At 44.0% G+C, this 16,502-nt stretch overlaps 1 protein-coding gene across 1 annotated transcript in view; it reads right to left on the bottom strand.

Moving 5' to 3' along the window:
* GNA12 (G protein subunit alpha 12) overlaps nucleotides 1-15,343 on the bottom strand; it is a 66,695-nt gene extending 51,352 nt beyond the window's left edge. The window contains exon 1 of the mRNA XM_084641102.1: nucleotides 14,933-15,343. Within this exon, the coding sequence (XP_084497228.1) occupies nucleotides 14,933-15,247 (315 nt within the window). The 5' untranslated portion in view covers nucleotides 15,248-15,343. The remainder of the gene's footprint in view (nucleotides 1-14,932) is intronic.
* Nucleotides 15,344-16,502: the final 1,159 nt, after the last annotated feature.

Genomic DNA, 16,502 nt, shown 5'->3' with positions numbered 1-16,502 from the left:
TAAGCGAAGACTAAGATTTAAGACAAAGCAAGATCCCAATAAGAGGGAATCCAATCCCAAGATTCCTCCATCTCCCTAGAGAAACAAATAAGAGAATGGGAGTGAATGGGAAGGGAAGGACTGAGATTTCCCCATCAACTGGAAATTATTCAAGTTAAGTGATGCCCCAGGTTAAGTGTCATGGAGCACCAGGTGCCCACTTCAGAGAAGACAAAAATTATAAGTAATATTTTTACCTCTCCTCTCTTGGGAACCTGTTGCCCCTTGAACCATTACAACTGGAAAGTAACCAGTAGAATAAGTTTTCACAAAGAATGAAATCACATTTCCCTCCCATCTCAAGGATTTTAAAGAAGGAGAATCAAGAGAAATACTGCAGAACCTTTTGTCCAAACGTCGTATCAGATGAACACAACACATGTAATTTATACCAGTTGGTGAAGGAATGGCACAATTCCTTGAACTCTGTACTTTTAAGCCCAGGAAAAAGCCATGTGCCTCAATGAGTGAGCCCTCACTGAAATGGAAGATATTTATAAACTGTATATGGGCTTGAAGAACTCCTGAGTTTATCCATCTGGAAAGAGTGAATATAGTTGCTTTATACCACTTTAGGTCCCCCGTATAATCCTAAAAATGGAATAAATGATTAGTTTTGCCTAACCAGAATTTGAATGCTCAGTCTACACCTAAAGTGTGCAACTGTTTCTCCTGGGTGTGGAAGGGCTTCGAACATAAAGAAGGAAAACAGGCTGACTTATGTAAAAACCCTTAATTTATTTGTGAGGCAGAAATATTGGTGCAAGTCAGAGACACACTTCATTTGGACAAAACCTCACATAAGGATCCCACTTGGATAAAGATCCCAAAACTGAAATCTCCTGAACAATCTGATGGCCAACAGGAAAGTTACTTTAATAGGAATCATAGCCCTATATATAGTTTGTCTCCCCCCAGGTGCAAATGTTTCTATGCTCTCCCTATCATCTCCGTCCCTGAGGTTATCGCAGATTAGAAGGCGGAAAAAAAACAAAAACAAAAACACGCACTCACAATGACATGTTTTCCGCACTGATAGGGCACAGCTTAATACATGGAGGCATTCAGTGGCAGAGGCCAGGAAAGCATTAAGTGAGTGTGAAGAGCAGAGGCAGAAGGTGATGCTGAGGCTAATGGGGGATCAAATGGATATGATGAAGCATCTGTTGGAGCTGCAGGAAAGTCAACAAGAGCACAGATCCCTGCTGCATCTATTGTACAACGGCCTGCCCTTGTCCCCAAGTTCCATATCTTCCTCACCCAGATGCCCAAGAATGCGGGGGTGCGCGCAGCAGCTCCGGGCACCCAGCCACTCCACTCCAGAGGATGGCCCAAGCAACAGAAGGCTGTCATTCAAACAGTTTTGATTTGTAGTGTGGCTACAATAAGCAATGTGGCCTTGTCCTTCCCTCCTCCCGCACCCCACCCCACCCCGGCTACCTTGTCAGTTATCTCACTTTTTTTTTTTTAATTAATAAAGAAAGAACACATGTTTTTTATTTCCTTTGCCAGCTGTGATTGAAGGGGGGGGGGGGTGGTTGGCTTACAGGGAATTAAAATCAACAAAGGGGGCGGGTTTGCAGCAAGGAGAAACACACACAACTGTCACACCGTAGCCTGGCCAGTCATGAAACTGGTTTTCAATCCTCTCTGATGTGCAGCACGCCTAGCTGCGTTCGAATTGCCCTGGTGTCTGGCTGCTCAAAATCGGACGCCAGGCGATCTGCCTCAACCTCCCACCCTGCCATAAACGTCTCCCCCTTACTCTCACAGATATTATGAAGCACACAGCAAGCAGCAATAACAATGGGAATGTTGGTTGTGCTGAGGTCTAACCTAGTAAGCAAACAGCGTCAGGGAGCTTTTACACATCCAAAGGCACATTCTACCACCATTCTGCACTTGCTTAGCCTATAGCTGAACTGCTCCTTACTACTGTCCAAGCTGCCGGTGTACAGCTTCATGAGCCATGGGTGCAAGGGGTAGGCTGGGTCCCCAAAGATAACTATTGGCATTTCAACATCCCCAACGGTTATTTTCTCGTCTGGGAAGTAAGTCCCTTCTTGCAACTGCTCGAACAGCCCAGAGTTCCTAAAGATGCAAGCGTCATGCACCTTTCCCGGCCATCCTACATTGATGTCGGTGAAATGTCCCATGTGATCCACCAGTGTTTGCAACACCATTGAGAAGTACCCCTTGTGATTTACAAACTGGTTGGCAAGGTGGTCCGGTGCCAGGATAGGGATATAGGTTCCGTCTATCACCCCACCAAAGTTAGGGAATCCAGTTGCAGCAAAGCCATCCACTATGACCTGCACATTTCACCAGAGTCACTACCCTTGATAGCAGCAGGTCAGTGATTGCACTGGCTACTTGGATGACAGCAGCCCCCACAGTAGACTTGCCCACTCCAAACTGATTACCGACTGACCGGTAGAGGCCAGGCGTTGCAAGCTTCCACAGGGCTATCGCCACTCGCTTCTCAACTGTCAGGGTAGCTCTCATCTTGCTTCAAGGCAGGGGAAAGCAACTCACAAAGTTCAAGGAAAGTGGCCTTACATACGTGAAAGTTTCGCAGCCACTCTGAATCATCCCATACCTGCAACACTATGCGGCCCCACCAGTCTGTGCTCGTTTGCCAGGCCCAGAATTGGCGTTCTACTGTATCAACCAGCTCCACTGCCACCACCCATGCTTTCAGGAACATCTGTGTACATGTCCTCACCACAGTCGTCCTTGTGCTGGTGCCTCTTAGCTCACTGCTGCACATACTCCAGGATAATGTGCGAGGTGTTTACAATACTCACAACAGCAGCAGTGAGCTGAGCGGACTCCATGCTTGCCGTGGCATGGCGTCCCCAGGAAAAAAGGCACGAAACAATTGTCTGCCGTTGCTTTCACAGAGGGAGTGAGGAAGGGGCGACTGACGACATGTACCCAAAACCACCCACGACAATGTTTTTGCCACTTCAGGCATTGGGAGCTGAACCCAGAATTCCAATGGGCAGCAGAGACTACGTGAACTGTGGGATAGCTACCAATAGTGCACCACTCTGTAAGTCGATGCTCGCCATGGTATTGAGGACGCACTCCGCCGACTTAATGAGCTTAGCGGGGACAAACAATCGACTGTATAAAATCAATTTCTACCAATAGACTTCTATAAAATTGACCTAATTTCGTTGTGTGGACAAACCCTGAGACTTGAGAACCTCCTTATGTTTCAAAAAAGGCATTTTCTATCTATTTTATGGCTTAAGTATATTAAATCAAACGTTTAACAGGTGTGTTTGCATTACACAAATTGCACAGACTTGTGGATATTGAGAAGATATCACTGCCTTGAAGGCGCTGCAATCTAATGAAGAACTAAGAATTTCTACTGGATCCAGTTAGTCTGTTTTTCTATAACAGAGTTGTTTAGTTGTGTTTTACTATTTCCAAACAAAGCCTTGTGAAAGGAGCTACCTTTAGATTTAGTCATTTGTGAGGGGACGCAAGAACTCCCAATTTGTCCCCAAAAGTGTTAGTGAGGAAATAGCAATTGGGATCCATCTAGTTACATAAACAACAACTTGCTGGGAGTTTGTACTGGTATACCATACATAAAAGGAGAATTAGGAGGCATAAAGATGCTTTCTAGTATCAATGCAGTGGGTCAGCATTACCACAGAAAGTTACAATTCCCTACTTTCAAGCTCAGAAGCAAGTGAACCACAAAGTTCATCTTCCCAAATGTAAGAAGAGATCTCATTTAGACATTTTTGTTCATTTGACAGCTGTCTGAGAGAATGCAGATTTGCTGTACTCCAAAATACTTATAAAAAGTGGCTATTTACCACTTTTACAAGTTTTAAAAATTCTTACATAACCTGGCCCTCTCAACTCAATAAAGTTCAAGATAAGGAACACCAAAATTAAACCATAAGAAATCCTCACCACTCTGGAATGCATCAAAAGATCATATAACACTGTCCTTTGTCAAGGCAATCATAGAGTGACCCCTTGTCGGTCTCTTCCAGATCTTTGCTGGCTGAGCTTTCAAGAGCCCTCCAAGATGCTGTTACCTCTGCCATCACCCTCAGCAACAACATTCCATTTCTTCCTTGCTCTGGAGAGTTTAGTTTGTGTTCTTGTCATGGTGCTATCCCTTAAAGCAGTGGTTTTCAACCAGCAGTTTGCATACCTCTGGGGGGTTAATATCAGCTAGATATTAACCTAGTTTTACAACAGGCTACATGAAAATCAGTAGCAAAGTCCGTACAAACTAAAATTTCATACAGTGAAATGTTTTACTGCTCTATATACTATATCAGTGTTTCTCAACCTGGGGTAACAATTTATAATTATACAGTAAAAACGAGAAAGTAAGCAAGTTTTCAAGCAAACATAGTGTGCTGAAACTTTTGTATTTTTATGTTTCATTTTGTAAGCAAGTTGTTTTTAAGTGAGATAACATGTGGGGTATGCAAGCCAAATCAGTCTCCTCAAAGGGGTACAGTAGTCTGTAAAGGTTAAGAACCACTGCCTTAAAGGAGCCATTAAGCATCAACTCCAAATAAAGTCTAAAAAAAAAGATTGACTGACTGCACAGACAACTTTTGATCATCTGAACCCTAGTAAACCCAGTTTTTAGTACAGCCAGTGTGAGAAAGCATTGCCCTATTAATTCAAATACTGTACTTGAAGAACCAGTAGTTTTATACAATCTAAAATGAGGTCCTCATTTTCAAGTACGGAAGAAAAGTGTAATTGAAATTCCCAGGCCATCATGGGTCACTGAAGACAACTACTCTTTCGCATGGTTTCCCTGTACACGTAATTCAATAAAAGTATCAATGTATTTACAGAGAATGAGGACTACACAAGCAGATAACTAATAAAGGAATTTAGCATTTCATAAGTTAAAAGCAGACTACTTAATAGTATATTCAGGATTTGACCTTTTAATATCTATTACAGTTATAAAGGTTTCCACGTAGTAAATAAAACAATAGGATCTATAGCCAAACTGCTTGAACTAGAATTTGCAGAGCTTTATGTCAGCCAACTTCTCTAGTTTATTTTAATCCTCATCTATTTGTGATCCATCCCAGGTTTGAATTTGCTTATGTTGCAGATATTAGAATACAACATGCAAACTATGAATGCCCTGGAGGCAGACTGTTTGTTGCTGCCTATGGGCTTTATTTTAAAAAGCCTTTTTTTGGTCATTTGTAGTAGATAGCACAGGACTAGTTAAAAGTAGGATCTAGTTTGATTTTCCAAGCTACAGTACTAACCCGAGCCAAAAAAGCTTGTTTTGTAACATTTTAGTTATACTCCTGACAGCTAAAATTTCATTATTAGTATTTGTATTACAGTAACACATGGGAGGCTGAAATCAGGACTTTATCTTGCCTATTGTCATGCACACCAGTTCACCAACAAAAATCCAAATTCACGAGATGGTGTCTTCCATAAATTGCAGAAAGATGAAAAAGAGTTTCTTTATTTTGCTATGACCATTAGCATGGAAAAAAAGGATTATTTCTACTTGCAAGGCAAGTTCCCTCTCTCAGAAAAGAGGAGTTTTTTTTAAGTTACGTACTGATCACATTTCTTTAGATAATAACAGAGCAAAATGTTTATTTTAAAAAGTAATTAATTAATTTGGTAGAAAGGAAAGATTGTTACACTGTTTTGAGATACCTACTGAAATGTTTTAGACAGACACCTTTCACATGAAAAGTTAATTCTTAGCTGTAACAAAGGAAAAAAACCGTAGCGTTTAAGATAATGGTGTATTCCGTTGGATGAAGTCTTTCATTATCCCAAAAGATCACATATCTTGCTGAAGACAGCCCGACAGATAGGCTGTGATTATAAAGGTGAGGGAAGCAGAGGTAAGTACTACAGAGGAAAATAAAGCATTTTTGGCAACCACCAGCTCATGTCCATGAAATCACCATGGACATGGGAAGAACCAAACAACTCAAGTACCACCAACCTGATGGTTCTACTCAAGCACCTAAGTCTACTAACATGAAATACTATCCAGAGTTCTACATAACTGAACATTAGTAAAGTTTGCTCTATCTGACCTAAGAATTGTCTTAAGGAGCCACTTCAAATGCATTTCAGTTCCCTTGTAATTAGCAACATGATTCATTTCCCTACATTACAATGGATGGGCAACAGAATGTAAGCAAGCTACATGTGAAGCAGTGAAGCAATAACCTTCTCCAGGCTTTTAGCTATTTAAAAAAAAAGTTGTCAGACCTCATACAAAAAAACTGTAGATGGCCAATAGTTTATACTACACCATTCAAGATAGTATATTCTACATTTAGGAACTGATGTGACAAATGAATGCAGTTCTGCCAACTCTTATGATTTCATCGTGACTCTAGCCATGAGGTTTTTTTTTTAAAAAAAAAACCCATCTCATGAAAACATGGTGAAGAAAGGTTGCCAACTGATGAGTTTTCACTCATTCAAAATGGCCACCATCTCCTATTGCTGTGAATGGGGCTGACACCAGCAAGATGGCTGCCAGTTCATTACAGTCAATCTGCATGAGGCAATGAAACTGCCAAATCCTACTGTTTTCAATGAGACTGAAGTCATGCCCATGTGCAAAATGGCTACAACTCTATGGTTCAGTGGTCTAGACAGGACACAAGGACTGTGAGAAGCAGCAGACACACTGTACAAGGTAGACAGGGAGAATGAGGAAGACCAGGAGGCAAATTAAGGGGCTGCAGGGGAATGGGGTGTGGAAACGAGTGGAGCGGGGTCCGGAAGAATGTGGGAGTGCTACCCATCTCTGGCAGAGAAGTGGGAGAGAGGAGAGAAGCAGGGAAGTGTGCCTTCTTACAAAAGACTAAACCAATTCCATAGTCTGTATTGTAATATCACTGATATGACTAAGTTTTTGTATCTTTATCTGTAACTCATCAACCCTAAAAGTAATAAGTTTATGTATGAGTGTGAATCATGATGCATTAAGCCAGTTGTTCTCAAACTACTTACCATCCAGCTGTTCTTTTATCAAAGGGAATCAACTAGGAGGGGAGAGTAACAGGAAATGGATGGCAGTTCCCTTATCTTGGGAGTGAGGGTAAGTGGAGTCTCCATCTGAGCAGCCATGGAGAAGTGTGCATTTTAGGAGTGACTTTTCAACCTACTACCACCACAAATGAATTGGTAGAGGAGTAGGGGACAGTTAAAAAAAGACAGACTGAAAAAAACATTGTTTTTAAAATCTCATTATTTTTGTTCTCTTGATATTGACAATACTGTGACTGTCAGCAACATCATCACTGTATGCAATGTTGCTGTAGCCATGTCAGTCCCAGGATACCAGACACAAGTTGGGTGAATTAATCTCTTATTAGACCAACTTCTGTTGACAAAGAGAGAGAAGCTTTTGTTCTTCCATAGAGCTGTACTTCCCCAGACCCAAAGAAGAGCTCTGTGTAAGCCTGAAAGCATCTCTCTCTCTCTCACCAACAGAAGACGGTCCCATAAAAGATATTACCTCATCCACCTTATCTCAGCAAAATCACTCACTGAAACACTGGTCTTCACCATGAAGAAAAGAACTGCTGTAGTTTTCAGACTAGACTCATTTTCCCCATGCTGTATTATATTAAAAACTAATGAAGTGTTTGGTAAACAGTATTTTGTAACAAATTAAGAATTTTTGGTGATTTAGTGTTCTGAAGCAGTTGCTTGAATTCCTGAATTCACTCTGAGTTAAAATTCACAAGCTTTTTCCATAGAACACACCAATGGAGTGTTTAAAATACAGCTACCTCATTTAATGGAGTGTTTGAATCAGAAAGGAATAGACAATACCATTAACTTCAATTTTTTTATAGCTAAAACTTAGCCAAATAGATGTTTTACTCTTGATTGCTATAGAAAAAGTAGTAATTTATGAGGAGAAAATATTACAGTCTTCTAGAGAATGGAAGTGTTACTCAGTACAAGAGATATACCCCAAAATGCCAGAAAGATCTTTTAGCATTTGAGTCTTACCTCACCTTCAACATGAAACTTACATCAAGTACTTTATTTGAATGGTGGAAGGATAATATATGTAAATACTTAATCCAGTGCTACCCAGGTGAGAGCAGGGTAAACAGTAAAGATGACTACTCTTCCAGACTGCCAAATAAAATATATGAACAAAGGAAAGTGTCATTTACTTAGTCCACAGGAACACAAACATTAAGAAACATTTGGATTAGCTGCGGAATCTCTGTATTTGTAGCAGCAGTGACGTCTGCTTGTCTGCAAACTGTGAAAAGACTTCTTGTCTCCAAAATAATCCAATGAGATGGAGAGATGCAGCAGAACAAAAACTTCTTGCTGCAAATGAAGCTTGCAACTAGAATTCAAGGTAGAGTGACTGCTGAACCCAGAAGTGCAGGTTGGCACAAGCCCTTTGAGAACTTTCCAAATTATGTTAGTAGTTTTTTCATTTAATTTAGATCTTTACAGATCAAGTGCTATGAACTTATGACTGACCTTTAGCGCATAATTGGCTAATGTGTTGAACATTGCTGAAGCAGCTTCTAGTGTTCTGAGCATAATGTGTTGATTCTGATCTATGAAGTGGATTGAGACCATCCCTCCCCTCATACTATACTGCCATAGTTGCAATCAGCAGAGGTGCATACAGTGTTGCCAACTCTCATGATTTTGTCATGAGTCTCATAATTATTGTTTTCTTTAAATCCCCAGCTCCTGGACTCAAGCAAATATGTGATGATTCCAGCCTTCATTCTTAAGAAAAAGTAAGTTTCTAACTCTCGTGGCTGTGAAAAAAGCTTCAGTGTGAGAGACCCCAGTGTATTCTAAAGGCTCAAAAAGCAGAAGGCAAATAAAAAGATCACCACATCTATTATTTTACATAATCTCATGATCTTAAAGCCAATCATGATTTTTTGGTGAGCCTGACTCATGAGTTTTGAACATTTTGGGGTGGCAATATCATCAACATGAACTCTTGATCTGAAAGGGAGGGGGACTGCTGGTGGCTCTAGAACAAAGTCTCTCCTTCCCCCACTCCAAGATAGCCCAGGTCTGTTGACCTTTAGAGCACAATGCCAGGTGTTTCTATTTGCATGGAATGATACAAACACAGGCTTTTGAGATTAAACAGATTTGCTAAAAGAGCTGTGGCTCTTTAATTTTGTTTCTGTAATTTACAGAAGGGGTGCTTAGAGCCTGTATAGACATTCCTTATTTAGGCATCCAAATCTCCCCTCCCCCAGAAAACCAACAAATGAATTATCACATGCACAGGAAGTCCCTGGGGTCTCAAGTTCATATTCTGTATGCTAATGGCAGCGACTCTAGCCATCACTCAAGCGTATTTCAATGGCTAGAGAATCTGTTTGAACTGTAATTAGGTATAGGGGTGATTTCTCCACCTTCTGTATTCCCAAGTGGTTTAAAAAAATTAAATGTGAGACGAAGACTGGAAAATGTCAAGGTTTGTGTCTTTACTCTCCAAAGACTAATCATGTTCTGTGAGAACCGTATGGGTTCACCGAATGCTATTTTGGATCAAGAGTGAATATTTATCAAAGAAATAAGCATCGATAGTAACTGTTGATGGTATTCATTATCCTGTCAGCCATGATGTAGGCAGTTACACTGACCACTTCCCTCCTGACCCAAACAAGAAACTATCCAGATCTACTTAGGGTTGATGGGATTTATTACAGTTATTTTGCATTGTGAAATTTATTAAGTGTCGTACTGATTCTATTCCAAGTGCATTGCAAAGGGCACCCGGAAACAAATTTCAACAACAATGGTCCTCTACAGTTAAGTCAGGAGTAAAGGTGGTAATGATGCAGGTAGTTTTATTACAAAAGGATCCATATCTTGAAGACACATTGAGAGTGGACTGAAGATAACACTAATTAAGTACCAATTCAATCATACAGTGTACGGTCTAATTAATTACAAAGCCACGTGCATACTTCCAAGGGCTGACAGTTTTTTTACAGCACTTATCTACTGAATTTTCTTTAATTACAAAGTCAGCTTTAATGTAAGAAAATTCAATAGATAAGACTGTTGTAATAGAACCACATCAGTCCTTTGAGGTGTGCAGCTGTCACGATCGAGAAGAAAATGATATTGTCCCGTGACAGACTAATCAAGAATCAACCACACCTACTACAAATCAAAAAACCGCTAATCAAGAATCAATACCCAGAATATTTTACCTCAACAGTGAAAGACTATTGAAGGTCAAGTATTACTATTCCCTCACAGGTTACCGAATTCACTCATGTGCAAACCCAAAACACTGTGGATCAAGACCACAGCAGCTTGTGGAATTCCCAATAATGAGATGACATTTCTCCCTGGATTCCCAAACTAATAAGGGCCAAGTGTGTCCAAGGAGAACAATCAGCTTGCTCACGTAAGTACAATTTACAACTGAATCCAACGGTATTCTCCAACTCCACCCTTTCTATTGCCACATAAAATTTGTATGTGTTTCAGATAAACCTCTGATCAAGCACAAACCTTTCTGCTTGTGCAGCCATAAGGAGAGTGCACATCTGTACAGCATCCTAGAACTTTTCTATTCAAAGTCCACAACTTAAGTTATGGATTGGAGTTTCTAACAACAGTTTCTCTGGAGTCCCTTCCTACTCAAATATGAATTTTTCAGTCACTTTCAAATTATTCAGGTTGTGGACTGAAAAAAAAAAAGTCACTCAGTGCTCCTTACAGCTTTAATTGGTTTGGTCCATTTCAATACGGACACTAATTTGAAAAAGCTCCACAGATTACACTTTATGCTTTTTTTAAAGCTGAATTTAACTGTTAGATTTCTGTTCGAAGTAATCACATGTGCTGGGACAGGCATTGCTTCGGTGTTAGTGGGTAATTTTAATTGTTTTCTCAGGCAGTGAAGCCTGGTTCATTTCCACTTTTGTGGTGCTCTATTTTAATAGTCAAAAACAAATAGAAAATAGCAACAAACGTACACAAGGAACATCGGAGTTATAACTCACCAGGTCCCAGTACAGCCAGAAGTCCCTAAACCTTCATTAATTTTAGTCAGAGGGAGCAAGAATGGGAGTAGTTATTTTATGTTTGAAGACTAGTTATTCAGTTTGTTCTTTGACACTCAGATCGGAACTCCAACAAACATTTTTACAGAATAGCAGCAGCCATTCACCAGATCTGAAACTTGCAACATGCAAAGACTTCCTCAGTCTCTCCATACATTTGAGATTCTTCTTTAAAAAACACACCACAGCAGTTACTCCTGTACTCTCCATTTTCCACTTCCAGGTGGGTGTGCTGAAGTAATGGAGTCTGTGTACTCAAAGCAGAACATTAACACTACTGCTTTTCACTTCAATCATCAAAAAGTTTCAAAATTACTTTGAAACTTAGCCTTGATTAACAAGCAAAACCCTAGTTAACCAGTGATTATTTATTTACTTTAAACCAAAGCAAGACTAACATATTTGAAGATTGCCCCACAATGCCAGAAAAAGCTAGCAAGGCTCTGAACCGTCACCTGTACTATATGGAAAAGTAAATTTTGGATCACAGATTTACTTATTTCAGCATTTTGTTTTTAAACCGTGCCTCCCAAAAGCAGAAGTCTAAGAACCGTGCATTCATGCTTAATTTGCCACAAGATACAGGAAAAGTAAGAGGCTGTGAAGTCAGAAAGAAAGAAGTGGGAGTGTTAGTAATAAAGGAAACAAACCAGTTCACATCAGAGTCAATATGACAAACTACCTGCACCAATTCATGCCATTTTCTTTAATCCATATAAAATGACCAAGTACTACTGTAAGAGGCACTTTAGAAAGAACACAATGCAAACCATCAGGAGGGCGTAATCTATTCTCTTTCAGAGAGAAATTTAATCATATTGGGGAATAAAAGGTCACCACTTAATCCAAGATATTTACACTACATTTCTAGCAGAGATCCCAAAACTCTAGAAGCTTTAACAGAACTGCTCTTTGATAATGCTGACAAATAGTGAGGAAAGAGGAGCTAAAATGCAGTTCAACTGTCAGCAATAGGGTCAAGCAGAATTAATATTTTATAAGGTTAAAAATGCTTAAATAGTGGAGCACAAGACCAGTTGTTTAAATTCACTTAATTCACGTTTAAGATCTACTGTTTGCAATATTGTTTAGATGATCTAGGTATTTCCATTTAGAGTTAATGGATGGTTACATTAGTTTGAAACAGTATTCCCTCTAATTTTTTATGTCCGTGTGTGGAATAAATTTTATGTGCACCAATATGGAGGTGGTGTGTGACGCATCACCTTCATATTGGTGCACATAACAAAATTCATGGGGTGGGGGTGGGGCCAAGGGGTTTGAAGTGTGGAAGGGGGCTCAGGGCTGGGGCAGAGGTTTGGGGTGCATGGGGATGAAGGCTCTGGGCTGGGGCTGTGGATGAGGGATTCAGGGTGCAGGAGGGAGCTCAGAGCTAGGGCTCTGGGGTGGGGTCGGGGATGAGGGGTTCAAGGTGTGGGAGGGGGCTCAAGGCTGGGGCTGCGGATGAGGGGTTCAGGGTGCAGGAGGGTGCTCAGGCAAAGGGTTGGGGTGTGGAGGGAATGACGGCTCTGGGGTGGGGCCAGGGATGAGGGGTTATTATAACTAGGGTTTCTCATACTGTTCTGTCCCACTTCTTTTCCTACCCTCAAACATTTCCACTGCTTTTTACCATCATTTTAACTCAGTTAAGGTAGCACTAAAATAAACACACTAATCCAAGATTCATACTACTCACTTTTGGGTATACTTGAAACCTAGTGATACTCTTCTCTTTCCTCCCTCCTCCCCCATTCTGGAATACTAGGGGAAGAAAGAGAAGCAAGTTGTCAAGCTATGGATTTTGTGGTCTGACCTCTCCTTGTGCATTATATGTGCCCACTTCTTCCTGCTGCAGTGGAGTGCAAAGCCAACCCAGGGCACTTGATACCACAGGGAACTCCTTTTTTCCTCCCCTTCCTACCACCCATTTTCAGTGCCTTGCCTCATGTTTTTGTAGTGCTTCTTAAAAGCAATTCAGGTAGCGGAATTAAGCTATGAATGGTCTTCCCATTCAGTTTGGAAGGAAGCGGAAGCTTCTAAAGGAGTTCTAGACTGCAAGAGTCACTTCTTCAACTTGTACTTAAAGAGAGCGCTGTTATAAAAAGGTTATCCTTGGAAGCGCATCTTAAGACACAGAAACAATTTTCCTTATCTCAGATGGTATACTGGCCCCTCCCTTGATTTTTGCAGGAAATCCTGCAGCAACTACAAGTTTCCTCACAAGTATGTGTCCATGCAGAAGTGAGGAAAGTCCTGTACAGATACCTTTGAAGGAGCAAGACTTTTTTTTTTTTTAAAAATGTAGGCAGGGACCCTTCCCCAGAGGGGAACAAGCCCTCTTGGTAGCCCTGCATTTGTATGGAGAATATGGGAAATAGCCCTTGTACACAGCATATATCTATTTTTCTGAGCACAAGGGCTCCTTGTATTCCCTTGGCGACCAGCTTTTATGCACTAGTAGGATTGTTCTAAAACAGTGGTTCTCTACCAGGAATCTGTGGTCCCCTACGGGGGCCACAAAGAGGTTTCAGGGGGTCTGCCAAGCAGGGCTGGCATTAGCTTCGCTAGGGCCCAGGACAGAAAGCTGAAGTCCCACCATGCGGGACTGCAGCCTGGGGTGCTGAACCCTCCCACCTGGGGCTGAAGCTGAAGCCTGAGCAACTTAGCTTTGTGTTGCCCTCTATGGTCTGGGGGTCCAAGCAATTGCCCTCCTTGATACCCCCTAACACAAGCCTGGGCTTTTATATGCAGAAAACAGTTACAGCACAGCTAGGCCATAGAACTTTTATAGCATGTTGGGAGAGACCTCAGAAAGAAAAAGGTTGAGAACCCCTGTTCTAAAAGATGACCACCACCTGGTTATTATGCAGAACACCTAAGGCCCCCAGGCAGAAGATGTGGGCAGTCAATTTCCCCAAGCTCTCTACACCTTGAGGATGTTCTTGTACATTATGGCCCTGAACTCCAGCAACTATTCTATCCTTTCACTAGGAAGTCATCATGCCATGAGCCTCAGAGTGCTGGGGTCACCACAATAAAGATGTAAGCATTGACTGAAGGCCCAACTTCTCCGCCAGTATCCCACTCGGGGTGCTCTGAATCTTGAGGCTATCATGCATAATGTCCTAGACAGGCCTTGGGGCAATCTCCACAGGTCTTTGGTGTTAAGATCCCCCCTATTCTCTTAAAAATGTTCCTCAAATTACAGCTTTTAACTCCTGTAATCTATGTACACCAATACAGGAGACCTCCCCCACACATCTTCAGGGTCATCCTCCAGGAAAGGATCCTCAACACTCACTCCTCAGGGGAGAGATCCTTATCTCCTTTTCACTTGCTTCTTCCAAATATGGGGGATCCCAACTCCTCTGAGGGTGTTCACATCATGGTTTCCCAGAACATAAGCCACACCTATACCTCCTTCTCCTCCGGGTCTTAGAAGTCTCTCCAGAACCCCTCCATGGGTGTCTGGGCCCTTTGAAAACATCTTCTTGGATGATAATCCAGAAAACCAGGAGGCTCTGAACGCAAACTCACCTTTCGGCCACCCTCATTCGTGGCACGGAACCCCTGTACCCCAGCAGCCCCAAAGGGCCAGATGGCGGCCCGGAACTCCATCGGCCCAGTAACCCTTTGTCCTGCATGGGGTCCCCCCTCCAACCTTGTCCCCATCCCCTTGGGGGTGGCTCTCAGGTCGGCGCGAACTCCAGCTGCTGGTGCACCCCGTTCTCTGTGGCAGGGTCAACCCCCGGGCCCGGGCTCCAGCGGCCCCTCTGCCCCAGCCCGGGGCTCGCCCGTACCTTGACCATGTTCTCGTAGATGATGGCCCGGAACTCCAGCAGCGCCTTCTGGTCGAACTCGCGGCCGTGGATGATCCGCATCTGCTTGAGGAAAGTGGACTTGCCGCTCTCGCCGGCGCCCAGCAGCAGGATCTTGACCAGGCGGCGCACGGCGCGCCGCTCCCGGGCCAGCATCGCGTCGATCTCCCGGCTCCGCCGCCGCGCCTCCCGCTCCGAGTCCCGGCCCCGCTCCTTGCCCTCCCGCCGCGGCTCCCCGCGGCTGGTGGCTTCGGCCGGCAGCAGGCAGCGGCTCAGGGTCCGCACCACCCCGGACATGGCTGCTGGGGACGGGATCGGCACTCACAGCCCCAGGGACCCCACCAGCGCCCCTAGCAGCGGGCGGCGGCCAGCCAGACGCTCCGAGCAGCCGCAGCTGAGGAGGGGCAGGGAGACTGGAGGGGGGGGGGGGGGGCTAAGGGCCGGGACCGCCCATTCCCCCGCGCAGCGCGGCTGGGCGAGGCGGCGGGGGCACGCTGCGAAGGGGAGGGGTGGGGCCTAGGGAGCCGCTGGCCGGGAGGGGAGCGGGGAGCCGGCGGGGCGCGGCCCGGAGGCCCTGACCGGGGCGGGGCTGGTGCCGCGGCGCCCCTCAGCCCGTGGGGGGCGGGGCGCGGGTCAGATGCCTGAGGAGAACGGGACACGGCCGCGGGAGCGCCGCCCACTCGCAGCGCCGCGGGAGAGGTCGGCCCAGCCAGCCGCTAGGGTGCCGCGGGGCGGGGAGCGAACTAGCCGGACCCTCGGTTACTACTAGCCTGGCTGGCGCCCCCAGAGCGCTGGTCGTGAGGGGTGGGGGCGAGGGCGGGACTTCACTCCGCCCACCCTACGCCTCATTGGGCAACGGGGTGTCAATCAACGTAGGCCGAGAGCCAGCTGGACACGCTGCACTTAAGGGAGAGTTGGCGGGGGAAGGCAGGAGGAGGGGCCAAGGGGAGGAGATCCGACGGCGGGGGAGGAGAAGAGGAGGAGCTCCAAGAGGGGAGGCGGGGTAAAGGACAGAAGCACCAATAAGAGACAAAGGGGCGGAGTCCATAGGGAGGCGGAGCAAAGAGGAGAGGCCTTAAAAAGGAGGAGGCGGCGGCAGCATTGGCCCAGGGAAAGGGGAGGGGAAAGAAGGGTGGTGTTAACCTGTCTCTCTCAGCGTCTGGGATTCACGGATGTTCTCATTGTTGGGCTTTTTGAACTCAGTGGTGGTGGGAAAAAAATTGTGTTTAAAAAAAAAATCATAAGCCAGATATGTTGCTCCTTTCTCCCTGGATTGCTTAGGGGGGTTGTTAGTTGATAGCTGGAGTTGTTAACGGCATTTGAAATCAAATCAGAAGTATAGTTAAGACGGCAGTAGAAACCCTTACACAGATTATTAAGAAAACGGGGTCAGGATTGGTGTATTGAAAGCCATGCGTGAGCGTCTCATTATTGGAACTACACAAGGGCTTGTTCCTACACAGAGCAGCTGAGGAGTATTGCTAACATATGCACAAGGTATTAAGCGATGAGCTAAGAGGAACTGCACAGCTTATTAGGTCCTGCTTTAGCA

This window comes from Lepidochelys olivacea, assembly GCF_965140295.1.
Source record: "Lepidochelys olivacea isolate rLepOli2 genome assembly, chromosome: 10".
NCBI classification, from domain to species: domain Eukaryota; kingdom Metazoa; phylum Chordata; order Testudines; family Cheloniidae; genus Lepidochelys; species Lepidochelys olivacea.
This window is presented reverse-complemented; position numbering and strand designations above follow the sequence as displayed.